We start from the raw sequence: 21,523 nt of genomic DNA on the forward strand, positions 1-21,523 counted from the left end.
ATCGTGGTGCAAAAAGAGACAACGAAAACATGCACTCGCCAAGAATAAACGAACAATAAAGAACATAACCTTTCGAGCCCCCGTACCGGACACATTCTCTCGAGCGCCTAAATTCCTTCTAGCCGAGCATACAGTTCACGGCTGAAGAGGAAACTAGTGGGTGCATTTCCTCCCTGGAGGTCCTCGTAGAGAGAACTTCAGGCGGCTTTAGGACTGGTATGTACAGAGAACCAGCACACATGGTAAAGTACCTGGGCTTCGCCTCAATGCACCCAAATGGGCAAAGGCGATCCGTCGAAGCAGCACTTTTTTCCCGGGCGTTCTGCTTCTGCTCCAGCTCCACAAAATGTAGGCAAGAGTTGCAGGGTGTGTAGAGGGACCTGGTAAACAATGGTTACCCTCTACAACTGCAAAGAATACAGGAGTGCAAATCACTGAATCCCTGCCATGAAACAGCAAAAGAAACAATGTAGCCCGTGGCATTACCTTATACAGTGGGAACAAGCAAAGCCCTTGCAAGAATTTTTAATGGCTAAGGTGGGAAAATTGCCCACACGCCTTCCGAAAACTTGGCCAACAGCTGGTTCACGCAAAAGACACTTTGAAGCACACAGACTGCCCGGGAGTGATGTGCAAAATACCATGCAAAGTGTTTGACGTGTCGTACATTGGTGAGAGTGGAAATTTTAGATGGCGCTTGAAACAGCACATGAATGATGTCGCCAACGGCCACACAGCCATGAATGCCCTGGAGGAAAATCACAAACTAACCAGACACAGCATTGACTGGAACTTGGCAGCCATCATTGCAACTGAAAAACACTTATCTACCCATTTGGTTTTACAATCTTAATGCATTCAATCAACTAGACGTACGATAAACAGGATGCGGGGTGATCTTCCTGAGATATACACCTACATGCTGCGCCACCTCAGCTGTATATTGTTGCACACCCACACTTATATCTTCACTGTGATAAAGGGGCCGTACGGGCCCGAAACATCATGTTCTTTATTTTTTATTCTTGGCGAGTGCATGTTTTTTTGGCACCTGTATGTTTCTTTGCCAGGCGAGTTTTCATTGAACACTTGACTATATTGGGCTTCGAGAGAAGCATGGGACGGCTGCCATGATGCAAATCCGTCAGTTCGTCAATTTGAAAACGAGACTTGCCTCATTCCAATGTCACCTTCAGCTCAACACACGCAGCAGGGTGCATGGACTCATTCCGACGTCCCTGTGGGTCCCAGTCCTTGTCAACACTGCCATAGGGAAGTGGACTATTGCCAAAGCCAAAGAGTGCCTTCTACAGGCCCGCATCCTCGAAACAAAGGCAACAATCAAACACCTGGAAAATGACATCTTCTTTGCCCAACATCGACTCAAAAACCAGCTGTCCGTCGAATTCTACGGTGTTCTGCTTCATGCCAACAGCACTGCGTGCCAACTGCCAACAGCACGCTGACCTTTTTTCCCATGCGGGAAAAAAGGTCAGCGTGCCACGATTACAAGTTCTCCCTTCTTTTACGAAGAAATGCCAGTACTTTGGGCACACTGGGTGTTCAGAACTTGTCTTGATACCGGCTCGACCCAGCAGGGCAAGCACTGCTCGGCCGCAGCCTGTTGGCTTATGCCAGTACTGTTGGCTTATGCCTCAGGAGCAAAGGAGAAAGACAGCTGATTGGTACTGATGCTGAAAAAAACCATGAGCCGTGGCTTTGTGTGCCACGAGCAGGCGCTGTCTTTCTTTTTCTCTCATGCGGGCACACGCTATCCGAGTACTAGGCACCGCCCAAGGGAGGGCGCTACAGTACAACATGGGCACACGACCAGTTGTTGGCTGCCTGACTTGCACCGGGGAACAAGCAGTATGACTTGTTGAGCCCAGTCTACGAGGAGAAGCTCGCTCACATGCAGTTAGGTTCATCTCGAAGGTTGCGACAGCAAACCCTATGATGCTGCCGGCAGCCGAAAGAAGTGCATTGAAACGGCGTAAAGAAAAGAAGTTTTCCTCCCTACGAACAAGGGAAATGCTACTGTGGTTTTGGACAGGTTTTGGACCACAAGATAAATGGACTGATCCAGGACATGTCAGCCTATGCCCAGCTGGCTAGGGATCCAACAAAGGAGGTGAAATCGGAGCTTTAGAAGCTGCTCACTAAACTTTTCTTTAAGTTTGTACCCCCTGTGAAAGAATCTCTACTACAGGTTGCTCTGCCACAACGGACCAGCTCCCACTGTCTACAAACTGCCGAAAATTCACAAGCCCGATGTTCCGGTATGACCAATCGAGGACTACACACGCTCGTTGCTGTACAAGCTGTCTGGCTACATTCACTGTACTTTCTGGCTGCTTTTAGGACTTACACCTACCTTTGTCAAATACTCCGCTAATTTTATTGAGCAAATAAGAAGCGCCTCCATTGACGACGCCGAAGTCATGATCTCCTTTTACGTAATGTCAATTTTTACATGTGTGCCTATTGACTGTGTGCTTGAGTGCTGCAGGAAATGTCTTGAGGCAGACTGGTCTTTGCATAAACGCATGCCATTCGAAACCCACGACACTTGGCACCTAATATTTTGCCTTGAGAATACGTACTTCGTCTTTAACAAGAAGTAATACAAGCAGGTATTCAGCACAGTGATGGGGTACATCTGTGTCCTTCGTTTGTGCAAGCATTGCTCTGCAGGATCTAGAAAGTGCCACCTTATCTTCATTCAGGACACGACCAATGCTCTTTATAAGATAAATGGACGACTGCCTATGCATTATCCTTCACCGGCATGCAACACATTTCCAACACATTTCCGTGCAACGCAGTTCACAGCTGAAGAGGAAACCGATGAGTGAATTCCCTCCCTGGATGTCCTCGTAGAGAGAACGTCAAGCGGCTTTAGGACTGGTGTGTACAGAAAGCCAACCCCTACGGGAAAGTACTTCGTCTTTGACTCGACGCACCCGATTGGGCAAAGGCGATCCGGCGCAGCAGCACTCATTTCCTGGGCATAGGCAAGATGGGCATAGGCAAAACTTAGGCAAGAGCTGCACGTTGTGAAAAGGAACTTGTTAAACAGCAGTTACCCTCCACAACTGCTCAGAACACAGGAGCACAAATCAGTGAAGCCCTGCTGTGAAATGGCGAAAGAAACAGTGAAGCACACAATGGTACTTTGCACAGTGGAAACAAGTGAAGCCCTTGCAAGAATTTTGAAGGCCCAAGGTGTGCAAATTGCCCGCGTGCCTTCCCGAAAACCTGGCTACGAGCATGGACACAGACTACTTGGGAGTGACTTACAAGATACCATGCAAGCTGTGGGATGTGTCGTACATTGGCGAGAGCGGAAATTTTAAACGGGGCTTGAAGCAGAACGTGAATGACGTCGCCAAGGGCCACACAATCGCAAACGCTACGTTGGAGGAGGAACATCACGAATTTACCAGACACAGCATCGATCGGGACTTGGCAGCCATCATCGCTACCGAGAAACACTTATCTGCCTATTTACTTTTCGAACGTTACTACATTCAATCAACTAGATGCACGATAAAGAGGACGCAGGGTAATCCTCCCCAGATATACACTTGCACGCTGCGCCACCTCAGCGATAAATTGTCATGCACCTATGCTTATATCTTCATTGTGATGAAGGGGCGCATACAGGGCCCAAAACGTAATGTTCTTCATGTTCTTTATTTTTCTTGTAACCTCAGCGAGTGCATGTTTTTTTGGCACCAGTATGTTTCCTTGCTAGATGAGTTTCATCGAACACTTGAATATATTGACTGTATCGTGTAACACTTCTTCTTTAATTTTCTCATCAGCTTACATTCTGCCATGCAGCCATTGCTACAAGGGCTACCCATTCATTGAACTGAATCTGGCAAAGAATTTATGAAAAAAGAAAGTTATGCTGATATTACACATTGTACGCATCGACGCTACGGCAGGCATTTTTCTGGTAGCTGGCCATCTGGCTTTGCTTGTGATTGCAAATGGTATTATCAGATGGCACTACTCGTCCACAATTCTGTCAATGCTGTGATGTTGGCATTGCTGTCACACATGCCTGTATGTGTGACAGCAACGGCAACATCACAGCATGTCAATGATGCTTGAGGATAGTAGTATGGTGATAACATGGTCACCACTGTATTGTCATCAAAGAACTCAAAGAAAGCTTTGCTTTAAAATCGCTCCTGATCTTAATAATGGTGACCAGGCATGTCTTGTCCAAGCAAATGGTATATGTTCTACATGATGTATAATCTGCTTTTAGTGGAGAAGATGATGATTAATGAAGGTACGTACTAGACAGCTGATAAACCTTTTTTTTTTCGTTAATATTCTACATCTAGACAATTTTATCAAGCTGAGCTTAGCAGAGTGGTGGGGTCTATTCTTGCGATTTCAGTCTGCACCGAGTAATTTCTATAACTCTTTAAGATCCTTTTTGACAAATTCATGAAAATGGCTTCATAAAGTCTTGCCGGCTTGTTTTTGTCTCGCTGGATCAGGCCGTGGTAGTTTGCTTTGTTGACTCATTGAACGTTTACCTTAATTTTAAGTCCCAAAGCAAGAGAAGTTGTGAGTATGACCATATTCAAGGACTTGGCAATAATTTTGACCACCTCTGGTTCATTAGCATGCACCCAAAGCACAATGCGCCTATGTTTTCTTTGCATTAAGTCCCCATTGTAATGCAGCTTCCACAAGCTTCCATATTTGCTACATTGCACTTAGTGGCAGAATACTATGGAGAACCAGCGCTGGCCAGAAGGCACCACAGCAGTTTGAGTGTGAAGCTAAAATATGCCGATGCTGTTTGGCTGGAAGCCACGAAAATAACGACACATTGAGCAATAACTGATGCACACCCATTGATGCTTACTGACAGCCCAACGCATCCAACCCAGTGCTATATACGTGGTCATTCACGTTACTGGGAGGGTGTGCCCTCTTGCATTCTAGCACTCAACTGCCCACTCAGGTCATAAGCTGGACACATGTTGCTTCAAGATGAGCAGCGAATTTGCCGAGGCAGAATCAAAGCACATGCTACTGAGAACTGTCACCTTTTGCCCATTAGGCTGTACGTTAGGGTGCTGCTGTTGGCATGCAAAGTTTCAACGATAGTTCCTCATAGCCAAGTGAGTGATTATCAAACAATGACAATGGCCTGAGAAGTTTTACAACTATACTTGATGGCTATGCCTCCGCTTGTTTCATAAGGTAGTTCCCAGTGTTGTGCATAATGTGGAAGCTTGATTTTGTTCTGTGTATCGAGCAAAAAGAAAGGTTTTGTCTTTTCATTTGCTATTTCTTTCCTGTTGCAGTGATCATTCCCCGCATCGACCGCACTCTCCAGTACATCACGTCTGAGCTCGATGAGAGGGAGAGAGAGGAGTTCTTTAGGTGAGTTGCACTTCTTTGTCGTAGGTAGCATCAAACACTACTTCACCTATCTTTAATATCTATTTTAAGTACGTCATCAGCGTCCTGCAGATAAAAGGATGAGCAGACTGAGTGAGAAATTGGAGTATTTATAGGTGTGCTTATTTGCATGTCGTTTCTACATATTACTGTGCTAGAATGTAATCAGTTGGGGGCAGAGGATATAGGTAATTAGAGATCGCTGGTAGAGTCCTTCGTTCTGCAGTTAAAAGTCTAATAATGGTTTGATTCAATGTAGCACAACGGGGAGACTTGGCAACATGAATTTACATGCGTATAAATTTATAATGCTGATAAGCAATGCATAATGCAGCCACTTGTGTGGGCTAGGGCACTCGTCGTGGCAACAGATTGCCAGACACATTATGCAGTGCTGGATTCAGCCATCGAGCCTAACATCCTTAATGAGGGCTCTTACTGTAAATGTCCCCTTTCACATCATCACGTTTGTTTTGTCTTGTTTCTCTGTGTTAAGTTTCAAACCAGTGCTTCCTGCCATTAAGGATTTGGCTCTTCGAACATTAGTTGCCTTTTAGTTGAACTCACCACATTTTTAAGTACAAAACTGGATGATCAGAATATGGTTCTGCATATAATGCACGGTATATTACACGTTGGTAGTTCTGAAAAAAAGAAGAAACAAGCAAAAGAAAGCATTATAATTGTGCAAGTATAAGTCTAGGCACCTGAAAGGTATGTGATGAGCTAACATGGTTTCATGCAGATAGTAAATGTGTTAAAATTTAAGCACAAAAACTCAATTATGGAAAGGAGACCACACGGCAGGAGCACCGACTAACAACTGAACGGTTGTTTTGAAACTTTCCACGAGAACTATTCATTTAGAATTTAATTCCATGGTTAGGCTCAACTTGGGCTCTTTCACTGTAAAATTTCTGCACGCAGTACAGGTGCACGTCCAGTGCTTTCTTTTTTTTGCTTTTTTCCCCTTCAGTTTCACCCATTTTTACAACATAAACATTCAGTTGTATGTCGGCAGCCGTGTAGTGTGGCCTCCTATCTGTCCTCATCTGACTTTTTGTGGTCAAATTTTAATGGGAATACGTACTAACTCATTCATTTTGCCCTTGTACCAAGTAAATCTGTGCTGCGGATACAGTTTTGTGTGACGATGTTGACACAGCACATCACCGTTGCGATTGGCATCCTGTTTATGTGCTTGAGAAGTATGCAGCAGGGAAATCATTTTTGATGGAAGACAAGCCTACTGAAGAAAACATGTGCCTAAATATTAATCAAGTTCCACTGTAGCTAAATTGGCACAGCTCAGTTCGAATTTCTGTCATATTTTAAAGCTCGTTAATGTGACCCTAAAATTAATGGGGATAAAAACAGCGCACAAAATCATGACAGAGGAAATGAAAACACATACCCCAAAGCAGACGTTATCGAGGTCCTTCTGCATCTCAGGAGGAGTTATCGTGGTTGCAAGTCACTGGATAGAAGGAACATCAGGACCTAAAATGAGTCTCCAAAATTGGGGTTTATCATAGAAGTCTTCTCAGTACACTTGAGACTGTGTTTGGTTTCTTTGCTTCCATGATCGTAATAGAAGTTTCTTAAAACATTAATGACCTTGCTACAGTGCTTGTAGATTCGCTCAAAACTCTGAATTTACAATAGTATTATTGTGTTCTCGAGGACTGGTTGCTTCATCTTGAACGGTTGATTGTTCATTGAGCTGATGCAGCACCTTGCATTTGGCACCTCTTTAGATACTTAGGTCGGTATTTTTTTGTCAGCTTTGCTCAACTTCATCGGAGCAAATCTGGCGGCTTCATTTTTTGTGCTTCTTGTCATCGGGCTTTGATGTGACAGACTGTGACAGTTGTCACAGCAGGAGTCGCAGCACGTGTACGAGTGTCCATGCTGTGACAAAAGCTGACTTTGCCGTTTTTGTTTTATGTCCTTCCTGCGGTGCGCTGCGATGGGGGCGGCAGGCTGAAGAAAATCCAGGAAAAGAAGAAAAAAATCAAGGCAGAGAAGGAGGCCGATCTGGCCAAGCACAATGCGGAAGTGGGACTGCTTGCCGAGGCGCTCGAACATGCACCGAACATCCTCGAGGACGCACACGATGAGGACATTCTGTTCACTTAATGACATGTGCCCGTTCATGTCCTAAGACACTGTACACATTGTAGTTAAGGGCTGTGATCCATTCTTCCCCATGTTCCCCGCCATATGATGTGTCGAAATGTATCCAAATAGTTAAACAGGTAATATATGTTGTTGTTTGACCTTCACATTCGAATAATGTCCTGCTACAAAAGGAACCTGCTGGACAATAAACACTCTCTCGCTCTGTTGTAAGCCCCTGTCTGTAAGCATACAGGTGGAAACAGTTCCAACTTTGGACTGTACAAGCTCCGGACTGGCTGCTGTACTCGTTGGCGTATCACACCATTCCCAGAATAATGACAAGAAGTCTTGTGAGGTGTCGTGGATTGGTGGTTTCGAGACATCCATCAAATCGGACATCCACCCTCAGAGACTGGTACGACTGTTTGTCCTATTTCATGCTTAATACCATCCTCTTGCTGTGGTTTTTAAGCAACGTCCTTTGCAGTGTCCCCGACTTACATTTTGCATTCAACTGCTAAAGCCTAATTATTCTTTCCATTTTACTTTGGCCTTCCTTGCATTCTTCCTATTTCCCATGCTCATGCTTTGCATTCAGCTGCACCTATCCCATTCTATTCCTCTTTTACTGGCTCCCTTACTCCCAGCCTCACCTTTGCATCCCACTCAGCTGCTGTGTATGCCTGTTGTCTGCTTGCTGGGGGCTTCCTTCCTTCCTAATGCACTCTACCTCCTGCATCACATTCTGGGGCTGTAATTTATGCATCTCTTTCTCTTGTAAGGGCGTTCCACTCCAATGTTCCCACCAGAGCACTGTATGGGCCAAATTTTTCGACTCAGGCCGTGCCTATGTCTTCCCGCCCAGCCCTGTGCCTGTATGACCAGGCCCAGCTTAGGTCCTGCAACTGGTTCCGGGTATGCCGGTGGAACGTGCTGTACATGCCTTATCTCTCCGACTCCCTCTCCCGAGATAAGTAGGTCACCTTCTACTGCACAGCCTCTGCCACTCCCCAGTATACTTGTTTGTTTTCAGCACACTCCCTGCCTCCTTAATAGCAACTTGTGCAAAAAATAACATTGTGCACCAGTTGCAGAAGTTCAATTTCTGACAGCAGGTGGAGCACGTATCTCAGTGCATTGTGGCAAACCAGTATGGCAGGTCCACTCACACTTTGACTGTCCCAAAAAATTTATGTATACGGGGTGAATTATGAATGGGAAGAAAGTGACAATGAAGAACCATTTCTTATGTAGCATAATATGTCCGCCAAACCAACACGCGAAAAAAAAATCCGGCAGGGTTTGTGTAGCAGTTGTAAAAAAGTGCCAGTAAGAGGGTTAAAAAAAGTCCATGCTCGGCTTGTCTGTCCAGACACATTACAAGAAAGCAGCAGCAACAACCAAACATTGTGAGAAACTTCCCCACAGAGCGTTTGTACAAGTAACATGAAACGGCTGACAGAAGCAATGGCTTGGTTAAAAGCTTCTGGGAAGGCATTTTATTTAAAGCTCTTGTGTACACCTTGTTGTGAACACCAAGGATTGTACACACACGTAAAAGAAAAGAAGCGGCAGTTTTGCCCATAGGCAAAGAACTGAGAGCGATAAAAAGCTTTAGTATTGTGCTCGAGCTCCTCTCAAGTTATTCTAACAACATGTGGAGGTGATGCAGCGTGACACTGCACACAAGACACTGCTGCTGCTCTACAGGAACAGCACACTAGCATTAGAATGTGCTTAACAACAATGCTGCGATGAGGAACATTGGCAATGGCATCATCAGTGTCGCAGCTAGATGGTGTACGAAATGGAGACCCTGTTGGCGTTTGCAGTGCTGCATTTAGCTTAACATTAACTGTCCTTTCCACTCAGACCAGCGTATGCACCATGGCGCGGCAAGCGCACAGCTGCTTAGCAGGAGCTCTAATGTGAGCGCACTCAAGGCTCGTGCCAGCAGTGGAAGCCAAAATGTTGCCCTGACTCTGGTAGAACGCAGTGAGGGCACGACGATTCATCTTGTTATGCAGAGCAGAACGAGATGGAGCCCCAACTAGCCCTGTCTCGTACCCTGCTTGAGGTTTGACGGGGTGTGGCTTAGCTTCGAGGCTTTTGCAGTTAAATGCTCTCTCTTTCACCATGCATCCCTTCAAGTCCTACGCATGCAGGCCGCGAGTCGATACCATCGCAGCATGACGGCGGCAGTGGCAGCGAACTTGTAGAGTGAGAAAGACGTGCCTCTCCTGCTTGCTCTCGGCAAACAAGACAGTGTAGTTGAGCTGGACGTATGCTCTGGCTTCAACATACCGTAGAATACCAAGCAAGAATGCTTAAACGACCACTCACCCCACTATTTCTTAAAGCAATATTGAGCGAAATTTTTTGTTGGGACAAGCAGGGCTGCGCAGTGTAACAGATAATCATACACGTGTTTTAGACACTATCTTTAAATACTAATGGGGTATGTTGTATCATGATACATATTCAAGGACATATATCAGTGTCTGCATTTTCGATACATCCTTAGAAGTATCGCATATCTTGAGATACAAGATATGCCTATCGACAAAGAAAACGAGAACAAGGTAAAAGCAGGAGCCAGTGTTTCAACAAGTGGACTTGTCTTTTTGAAATCCAGTTGTCGAAACACTGGCTCCTGCTTTTACCTTGTTCTTGTTTTACTCAATTTCTTAAACTTCCATCTCCCACCTTCCCTGTGTTTTCCCATATCGCATCACCCTTGAAGATGCTGAGTCACTGAAGGCTACGGAGTGATGGCAAATAAATTTGATTCTAGGAGACGACAACTTTAAATTTAAACTCTTATTTCTATCAACCAAATGCTACCAAGAATACTAATGATGAACCCACTTCCACGTACTACACTGCATTTTCGAACTTCAGCGAGCCAGGTCACCTTAGTTTCCATGAAAAAATTGGATGCTGTTTTAGTGATAGCATATCAGAAAATTAGGAGCAGGGTTACCCAACACAAGAATTGGTCATCATATGCTAGGGAAGTTATATGATCAAGACCATAGTGATGGCATTTCGATGTGAGTAAAAGTTCCCCAGTATGGCATGCCTCATAACCATATCCTGGTTTCGGTTCTTAGAACTCCAGAATTTAAGATATGATCAAGTGGGTAAAGCTTGAGCAGACCATAATACCAATAATAGTTGAAATATTGACTAACTTCTTTTTAGTTTTACTTCAACTGTAGGTTAAATGCCAGCGAGCACTCAAAAGATACCCTTTTGCTAAAAATTGTGCGTAGAACCAGTTTCGAAAAATTGGAAAACAAATGTGACGTGAATTGTACTGCTATTTCAGTTACAAGATTTATAAACTTCTACTTCCACACTGTGGAAACGTTCTCTAGAACAGAGATGTATTTTCGGGGTACTATTAGTAAACTTCACAAACGCTTGTCCAGTCACTGCTAATTACCTGCACAGGCGCACAGTAATGATATTCAAAGCTGCGAAAGGAGGTGTTAAAAACAAAAACAATGTACTATATTGCATATATTTCGCTCACTGTGGTTGTCCCATTGCTGCTGTTGCACATCTCCCTGTCTACTGACATGTTGCTCAAAGTCCCCTGAACTAAATGGGAGTTCCTTGTTCACAATTATTCCACAATAGCTGTCCCGCATTTAGCTAGCAATTTACCATCCAGAATGACGTAGCTATCATGGGTTAGAACAATGTGGCTCCCGTCACAATTAGCCAGCAGCTTTAGTCGGTGACTAGCGAATGCGAATCGAGCTTTCACTGTAGGGTCTGTGTTGAATATGCAAGTCATTTTTTATTATTCTACACTGCCCCAGGTACATTCATCTTTCCTCTACAGTCTTTAATACCTAATGCCTTGAATGCAATAATTATGTAGTCATTTGCCTTTGTATGGATTCTGCATAATGTTCCTCCATATTTTTACTATAGTATGGTCTTCTCATGCAAACTATTACTATTATTGTTAGACCTGTATACACAAGAACAGTCGCAAAGAAAGAAAAAGCTAACTGGCAACTGCTACCCAAAAGCCTGCCTTCTGAAGAAAAAAGGCCCGTAGAAAAAAGTTAATGTGCCTATATATCCAGTGAGATGGAATATTCAACCGTGGATATTTAGGCTCGTTAGACATTCCATCTCGGACGTACACACGCGATTGGATGTACTGTCTCGTTGAATATATAGAGACAATTGGATATTCATGCTCCTTGTACATTCTGCCTAAATTTTATAAGCACAATTCGATGTTTCATCTCGTAAGATATTCAAGCCATGAATCGGGCTGGGACTCCTATGTCAATTGTGCCATTTTGATACAAACGCAAATTCCTGCACCAAACTGTGCCTAAAAAAGAAAATTAACCAAAATTACGCCACGCTGCACCAGAACAGCTTAAACATGTGCGCTTCAGCAGTGGCCCCGAACAACGAGCGGATTTGTTATTCGAAAGATTGCAGCCGTTCACATTGCACACACCATGCGAGGGCACCTAATGGTGGATTTGGAATAATAACAAATTACATTAGTTTTACGTTATGCCAGAAAGTTAAGCACTAGAAGCCTTAGAAGTGCGCTCGTTTTATGTAGAAATAGCTTTAAAAAGAAAGTAAGTTTCGCCCGAAAGGCGAAGCATCGATTGCGATAGCAAATTAGGAGACAGCTATACGAAGAAGGGATAGTTGTTTAGTCGGCCTTGTAAACTTGTACACATTCGCTTACTAAATTAACAAGCATACTAGGTGTGGCCAAGCAAACATGAATACATTTCACTCGATCACTGCGCACACTTGCGGTGAAGGCACGGGACTGAGGAAGCACACCAGCAGTAACGAGCGAAGTGACTTTTATGCTGCCTCTCGCTTCTATGCAAACAAAGTGGCGAAAACACAGGGCACTCGAAGCTATCAGCACTCTGCACATGTTCCAATTACAGATCGCTTTCAAGATAGAGCCTGCGCAGGCGCCATATGCAGCAGCTGCTGAAGTAGAATGCCCCTTTTCCCCGATGCCTTACATGTAAGGGAAGACGGTGCGCTTCCACCCCCCTTTCATCCCTTGCACATGCAACATTGAGCCACCACATCGGCTCACTCTCACATGCTTTCAGTCGGACATGCAGCGTACAGCACACGGCAATGATGTTATCACCCTTGGATTTTATACGGAACATCATGGCGATGGCATAAATACACCCGGAGAGTCCATATAATTGCTATCGCTATTATAAACCACAGTAGTACATAGCTGTGGCTTCTCCGTACAGTCTGTTGGTGAAGCGCATTTGCAGGCACTTCACGAACACTGCCGAGACATTAAAGAAAAATGTATTCATAGAAATCATCTTCGGTGACTTTTCGAAATTTCAGACACCATTGCAGAATGCGTTTTTTTGTGATTGCTACCGCAAAATCTGCAGGCACTATTACCAAAATTCACATTTACTGGACGGTTTCACTACTAGGGTAATCTATTTCAATATTCAGATTGGGAAGTCGCATAAGACAGTTGCAGCACAGTGCTCGTGTTGGTTTATTCTGTTCCGGTGTGGTGTCAAAGTGCACTGCTATATTCCATGTTGCATTATTCTACCAAAATACAGATTGGACTGCTACAAACTGCTTCGAAATGAAATATCTGCTTCAACTTGCTCCATAATGCATTTAGTCTGATCCAAGCTGCTCCGAAATGCAATTTTGTCTGCCTCAAACTGCTCCAAAACACAATTTTACTTGCTCCAATGCTCCAAAATGACCTTGGGCAGTTCCACCCCTGCATGAACGTTTAAAGGGGAGGGGGCGCATTGAGTGAAAAAGAGAAGAGAATACAATAAGAGTAGATATGATGGAAAGGAAACAGAAATGGACACACTGGAGAACAACAAAAAAACAAGACGTGCATTCGTGTCACACACAAAAGTGCTGCGCTCAATGTCATGGAGGCAGTCTGCAAATTTGTGCAAAATTAAGCCATGTCAGTGATGAGAATGTTCCGACTGCAAATGGGACTGTAAATGGGGTTGCTTTTGAAAATTGTAAAAGGACTTTGTGAGCTTAATTGTGCCTAGGCGTAGGAGCAGTGGGAAATTCCTCTGTGATTTCGTCTTTTAAAAATTGTGGTTTGTGATTACATCTAAGGAATTCATTTAAAGGAAACATTTTTTGTATTCATGAGGAATATTTTAGTTTCACTAACACTGGGAAACCGGCTGTGAGGGAAATATTTCACAAAAATTGAATGTCTCATGCTTTATTGCATGAGTTCTATTTTTTTTTTAATGAAAGTACATTGTGTGTTTGCTAAGGGACATTTTCAGACACCTTCTAGTTTCTTTTCTTTTACGTAAAGTTAAAATAGACAAATTGTAGTATGTTTCAGAACTTAGTTACAATACATGCTCGCATAAAAATCTGCAACTGTTTAAATAGAACTGTCCTTAAAGCGTTCTATCAGCTGAAAGTTTATTTTCACCTATGTACTGCTCATTAGCTTTAATAAAAGAAAAAAATGTTCGACTTAATTTATTAAGCGAGAGTATACATTTTTTAATGTTCTGAATCATAACATTTGTAGATGGCAGTATACAATACACAACAGAAATTTCTCTACCAGGGAATATGAGGCAAAAGGCATCTCTGTGATGCCTGCCTTCGCCTCGCAGCCAAACAAAACGCAGCACTGCAGACAGTCTACTGTCCATTCAATATAATACTGTGTAATACATACTACATACTTAGCATAATGTGCCACGAAAACAGGATACAAGAAATTGCAAGCAGCCTACAAGAAATACGTCTAAACGATGATAAAATTGGAAAAATACATTGAAGGAGAAAACAAATACTTGTTAAGCACATTCAGTTAACATTTCGCTCTTCCAGAGAAAACGTCTAACCTGCCTTTGGAGTGAAAATGACAACTTAGATTTTAATGCAGTGTCGAGTAATTATGGGTAAGCATCTGAAAGCTCGGGGGAGTATCTGGTAATTAACCGACTGGCACCCGTAAGATGTTGTAACCATATTCCTATGTATCGTACATCTCGAGGCATAGACAGTGTCTAGATGGTGAAAAGACCAAAGAAACGCTGTTACATTTAATTTAATACCATTTTATGTAATATTTGCAAGACTGGTGAAATGTGCTTGTAATTGATAGGATGGCAAATATTTGGAAGAAAGGTAGTGTGTGCTTGTAATTAGAGAGTTGTCCAATAAACCGTATCACCTTCTTTTTTAAGCAGCCTGTTAACATTACCTTTGTTCGTAACACTCCAAACAAGAATGCCTCAGTACAGTTCATAGATGATCATTGCAAGATATAATTTGTTTGAACCAGGTTGGTTGAGCATATCCTAATTTGTTTAGCATAGCCATGGTCTTTTGATGGTAATTTGTTTGTAATACTCCAAACGAGAATGCCTTAGTGCAGTTTAGAGATGATCATTGCAAAATATAATTTGTTTAAACCAGGTTGGTTGAGTATATCTTAATTTTTTTAGCATAGCCACGGTCTTCGTTATTTCTTAACACAAATGTGATATATGATCAGTCCAGCTCAAATTCTCTTGAAAATAAACACCCAGGAACTTCTTCGAAAACAGCGCGTTCAGTTCTTTCCTCGCGAAAAGCCAACTGCACGTCAGTGTTAATATATTGTTGCATCTAAAGATAATGTAGGTTTTTTTTTTGCTTTCATCTTTAAGTCATTACAAGATAGCCATGAGGATAGCTCTTGGAGCCAGGTGTTAGCCCTAGACATGAGGTTGTTGAGGTCACTGTCATTGGAAAACATGTTTGCATTGTTAGCATACAGAATGACATGAGGTGTCACAGCTATCGGAGCAACGTCATTTATATTAACGAGAAACAGCAGGGGTCGTGAGATCAGTGTCTGAGGTAAGCTATATATTAATTCTAGGCTTGAATGTGCATTTCCGATACCTAAAAACTGGAGACGATTGTTTAAATAACTACCAAATAATTCTAGCGCATTTCCATGCATGCCATATCTTTCCAACTTGTCGAACAGTGCGTTTATAGAGTCACATGCTTTCTTGAAATCTAAAGGTATTCCTAAAGTGTACGGCTTACTTTTAATGTTCCTAATCATTTCTTCTTTAGTGCACATCAGAGCACTCCGTATCTATTTATTCTTTTGAAATCCACATTGCTGGTTAACCATGACTGGATATTTAGTGAAAAACTGGGCTACTTTGATATTTAAGGTATGCTCAGCAATCTTAGAAAAGATGGGTAAAATAATCGAGATAGGTCGATAGTTCCCAAGATATTTTTGCTGCCGGCTGTGTGCACAATGCAAACATGTATAATTTTTATTATATCAGGAAACGCCATCATGCATGATGCAGTTGCAAATGTGAGCAAGCGATACACAGGACATATCAAATGCTGCTTTGATTGGATGTACTTCTGTGCCCTCAAAGCCACTCTCACAACGATCCTTAAGTTTTTTTTATAACAGTTTCAATTTTGTGTGGTGTAGTCTGATACAAATAGTGTTGCAGTCCCGGAATAGTGTACGACTGTAAGTGAAGAAATTGGTCATTGTAGACCAGCTCTGATGTTAAACAATGTGCATTAAATTTATCTGCCGGTTTGATTCCGGAGTACGTAAAATCATCAATGATAAGCTCCTCCTGAATTCCATTGTTGTTTCGAGGTATTAGTGGTTTCTTTAGCACCCATGGTTTATAGGAGCAGTTTCTAGTTGGTCGATTACTTTAAAGGGGCCCTGAACCACCCCCCTTGGGCTTGGGGAAATAACATAGTCTGCAGGCAGCCTGTGCTGCTGTGAACATCTCAGCCAAGTTTTACTGTCGTAGGCGGTGTGTGGAGCTCACAAATGGATAGCAAATTTCTCTAAAACGCTCTCTTTTCAACAGAAGCCTGCCTCCTTACTTTCTTAAGGAGACAGGCTTAGGCTTTATTTCGTAATAAAGAAGATTCCCAAACATGGCTGCCATTAGTAGCTGTGGTCGGCTACATAGCGTAGATACTGCGGCTGCTGCAGAATGCCGCCACGAGTCCACTGGCTAAGCGCACTGCGGCTCGCTGAGGGCAACTGTCTTTGGCTTATGTTTAGTGTTTCATATGCACCAAAATTAGATGTCGTGGTGTCTACGCTAACATGCAAAATGAAATTTGAACTGCATGCCACGGTGACACTTAGAAGGTGGAGCATCGTGGGCACGCCCCACTGCGCCATAGCCTGCGCAGAGCAAGGCATTGATGAACGAACGGGAGCACAGTGGAGGCCACGTTTGAGTGCCAATAACTTGAAATAGTGCGACTTTACAGTTAATTCATATTAATAATTCTTTGGTGATCCATAGCTTGCGAGGTGTTCTTATCATTCTAGCAGGAAAAGATGTGTAATACACTTTGGTAATATTATTGAAGGATATATATGCCTCATTAGCATTTGTAGCACCTAGAACATCTTCCGAACTTATATTTGATACTATATTATGGAGCTGCACTATTCTGTTTCTGGTAAATAAATAGTCTGGGAGGATCATTGATAGATTATTTGCGGTCATTCGTTAAACTGTGAAGAAGAAACAAGTGCTTTTGATCACTGATCCCCAAGTATAAAACACCGGCATGCACATTGTGAAAGCAACTTGTAAAGCACAAGTCAGTCAGAAGCTCGGAGCTTGCAGTCATACGGGTAGGAACATCAATGACATTAGCTTATCCAGCTCTATGTGCCAGCTCAAGAAGCTGACTAGAAGAGAAATCAGTAAAAGCATATTATAGTGTTTAAATGCCCCGTTATTATTTGGCACAAAGCATGTTTTAATAAAATACCTATTATTAATATACACTACCCACGAAGGCTCCGAGTGGCACTGGCTAATACTGCCAGGGCTAGATTTAATGCACGTAAATACCCAAGATAGTGGATGGATTGATGGTCGTTGCCATAGCACATTGGTAGTGCACTGCACGCATAATGCAAAGGTTGTGGGTTCAGCTCCCACCGTCAATAATGTTATCTTTTCATCCACTTTCCTTTCCCCTTTCCTCATTATTTGCTACATTTCAATTGCAGCCACATCCAATTTGCCCCGTACTTTCCTTGGCTTCATTGTCAGTTGGCTTTATATGATCACGATTAACAAAATTCAAACCACTCAGTAGGAAATGTAGCAATATCTTACGAGTTTCTTGATATGACAATCACAATAATAGCAAATGCAAATAATTACATTAATGGCATCTCCAACATGGTAAATATTTCCTGCACTACTTTGACAAGCTATGAATGAGTAGTCATCATCAGCCAAATTTGCATCAGCCAACTATGTTCTCAGAGCTGGAAAACCTGACCTGGCTTCAGTGTTAGTGATCAGCACTATGAATTATTATAAAGGTCCTTTGTTTTGAGCTCATTTATGTTTTACATAGTTTGAAATCTGACTTCCTGTCCACCAGGCCTATACATCAGATATCTTGTTTGCCTGTCTCGGGCTTTGGGTGTAACGGCATTTCCACTGCCACTTTCCACGACGTTAATGTAATATTTACAGTGCAGCCTCATGTACTGTTATGGAATGGTGGTATAGTACTTTGTTAGAATGACAATAAGATTGTAATTGTACAAACGAAGGACATTCGGGGGAAAAATAGCTTGATTGTTCAGAAATTCGCAACACAACAATGAAAAACTTGTAGCAGCTGTGCATTATAGTTGCTATGAAAACTAATATATCGAAGTATCTTAAGATACAAATGGCAAGTGTCATATCGCATACATTCAATTCCTTAGTATATATCTTGTATCTGTTTCCTGACACATTGTCAATGTATCTTTGCCTAGCCCTAGTGACAAGGTTTTGATCCATGTTCTTGAAAACAAGTTTTCAAATTGGTGTACCAAGCAGCCTCCCTTCTCCACTCTACTACACAACATATGCCGTCTGGTGCAGCCTGCAGTTAATGTGTCCATCTCTGTGTGTATTAGGACTGAACATTTTGTTTCGTCTCCTGATGGCTTCAGCGATGTGATAACTATGTCATATGGGCACATTGAATACTTTAGAGGTGGGTTCATTTTTATCTTGAATTTGCCATGCACCTGGTGCCACCACATCTACTCTTCCAATACATCTATGTATGTTACATGCCATGTGTAGCTGAAGCGTTAGGTAAACCTACCTAAATAAGCCTCTTATTTGAAGAAGGCTCATGGGCACCCATGGAACAATTACGGTGGTTCATGGTTCAAGAGGTAAGTTTTTATTGTGACATTATTTATACTAAAGGGCAAACAAAGAAACAAGCTGTAGAGCTGCAAAATATGTGCAACAAACATTCTTGATAAATTCTATTAAATCCACATGAAGTACTTGAAGTGTATTACACCATTGTATCAGAAGAGTTATGTGCCGTGAGTTTATACATACTTAAAATGTTTCATGAAAGGTGTTTTTGACATGGCAATACATACTGTGTGTGCCATGCGACTAAAGCCAAGCCTAAGAAATAGTATACTTTGGACGAATAAGATCAGTGGTAAATTGTTCAGCTGTCATGAGTTCTAATATCATTGAAGTATGATTAGTTAGCAAATTATAGTTCAGTTATGCAAAATTTGAAATATTTGGTTTAAGGGCATAATTCATTTGAAGAATTGTGGAGCGTGCTCAGAAAAGTATAAGGTTTTTGCATAACCTGTATTACGGGGATTTTTTCTGGGTTCTGTAAAATATCTATGAAACATGAAAAAATTTTACTGCGCACTTGCTTCGCATATATGTTACGGTAGGATGCCTTAATGTTCTCCTCCCCACTGCTCTGTATGGAGCAGCGGGCGAGGAGGCCATCCAGGCACCCTAAACTTTATCTCAGTAGTTCCTTGCAGCACTGGAAGCAGCAGGCCTCCTTAGCCAATAGGAAGGCTGAGTTCCCCTCTATAACTGTTCATCTGTGCCGCATCGTCTGCTCGGCGTCTGCTTTCCCTCCTGTCTATGCATGATCCACCCTTGGTGGAGTGACGCAACGGATGTTTTCATGTTTCAACCGTGAGCTGCGTTAACATGAAAGTTCATTGCAGCCTGCTTCACCAGTAGTAAGGGCGAACGCACTCATGAATGTTAAGTTGCGCCGCATCGTCTCTTCGGTGTCTGGCGTTTGGTTGCTGTCGTTATCACGTATCATACTATAGCTCAGTAGTGAATTATTGTTGCAGTGAACAAACAGGCCTTCGTAGAATTCCGCATCATCAGTGCATCACAAGTGCTAGCGGTGTGGCGCTATCTGCTAACCGGATATCGTACCACTTTTACTACTCGGCACGGCCCCTGTAGTTCTAGCCGCGTCAAAACATACAGGTGATCTCAATAACGCAACAAAAATGACAAAACATACCTGTTGATTTGTCCTCCGCGTGAGATGAGACTAAGTGATGATGGATTTTGCTATTTGTTGCTGTCAGACTGGAGAGCCGGTAACAAGCACTGGGGTCGAAGCTTGTGATCTGCGCGGTGCTGTGGCTTGAGGTGGCGTTGAGGCAAAGAATCCACGAAGCCCATCGACGGATATGTCCAGTGCTAGGAATGAAGGAAAAGTGGTTTATTTGACTTTAGTTGCACAGCTCCAGTTACGGAAGCCCACTCCATGCGGGAGCATGTTAAATGTCAGAGTCCACGTCAGGACACGTTGCCCTCACTGCACAAGAAGTCTCCGCTTTTAATCGCATCGTCTTTCCTAGGCAACCCGACTAGGGAATCTGATGACTGTATCGCAGCCAAAAACAACCGTCGAATCGGTTGCGATACCACGCCCATACTATCGCAATGCTCCGCGGCATTCCCCTCTCCAAAGCCTCCGCACACCCGACGCATGGAATAGGGGACAGGACAGCAAGCTGGGAATCCACCGTTGGCGCTGTTCTTCGATACCATTTGACGTTGGCCCCTTCCTTAATTATTAGTTCAGGCTGACAGGTAGTGGTAGGGATGGGTGCCTTTTGCGGACCCATCAGCAGTCGGTGTCACCGCTGCGTTGATTTAGTAGGTGCTGATGGATGGGCGGGGTTTGCCGCATGGCAAAAGTCGAATTAACGCCTCTGGCCGCGTTGAGAGGTAACAGAGCGGGGCCGAGGTAGAGAGCGAGGCAGGGCCGTTTTCTCCGAGCGTTGCGCAGGAGCGGGAGGCTTTGAGCCGTCGTCGCCAAGTGGCGTGTGACCACCCCGTGGATATCACCCGGCGAGCTGCTTCAATGGGGAGGGCCCGGAGTGCAAAAGGTGTCGCACTGTCGCAATCAATGATAGCGACCGCGTTCGCGCCCTCTCCATTTGTGCTTCGATGCTGCGCATGTCTCTTTGCATATCTAACCCTTGCGCTTTCCCTGTGACACAACAGGAGTCTACACCGTCGAACGACGCGTGTCTACCCAAGCCTAATCACAGCCATAACCATCGACCTATGCATAGCCGCCATACCTGGCTTAACGATGATTGTATACCTAAGTATAATAATTGCAGCTAAATCTAAGGTTAACCAAGTGCGACCAAGACTTAACCAGGCTGTACCAAGCTTTTGCTTTGCATATCCAGAGTTAGCTGAGCTAAGCTGCAGTCAATTTTTTCCCCTTCCTCCATGGCGCTTGGCAGAGGAGACGTGTCAGGGAGGCAACGATGTTGGCTTCCTGTATTGTGTTTAATAAACTCTGTACTGTCATTATAACAACTGGCGATCGACAAGGAATAACCAAGTTTGTAGCCTGGCTGCGAGAGGCGGCCAATCGTGATAGCAAAGTTGAAGCCATTTACCGGAGAAGGACACAAATGGGAGGAGTACGTGGAAGTGTTGGAACAACGCTTTATCACCTACAGCATCTCGGTTGACAAGCAGCATGTGGTGTTTCAGAGCGGAAGCTCTACTACGGCATGTCTCGCAAGGTCATTCATAGCGTCGCAATGATC

General features: G+C 43.4%; 1 protein-coding gene across 2 annotated transcripts in view; it reads left to right on the forward strand.

Annotated features, from left to right (window-relative positions):
• The window catches only part of Vha36-1 (V-type proton ATPase subunit Vha36-1), a 74,642-nt gene that overhangs the window by 36,481 nt on the left and 16,638 nt on the right, over positions 1-21,523 (forward strand). The window contains exons 6-7 of one of the 2 annotated variants that reach the window (XM_065450288.1): positions 5,340-5,418; positions 7,419-7,788. In XM_065450288.1, coding sequence (XP_065306360.1) covers positions 5,340-5,418; positions 7,419-7,575 — 236 coding nt within the window. In that variant the 3' untranslated portion in view covers positions 7,576-7,788. Of the gene's footprint in view, positions 1-5,339; positions 5,419-7,418; positions 7,789-21,523 lie in introns of those variants that run through there. The other variant, XM_065450289.1, reaches the window with a different exon arrangement.

Source organism: Dermacentor albipictus, chromosome 7, assembly GCF_038994185.2.
Source record: "Dermacentor albipictus isolate Rhodes 1998 colony chromosome 7, USDA_Dalb.pri_finalv2, whole genome shotgun sequence".
NCBI classification, from domain to species: Eukaryota; Metazoa; Arthropoda; class Arachnida; order Ixodida; family Ixodidae; genus Dermacentor; species Dermacentor albipictus.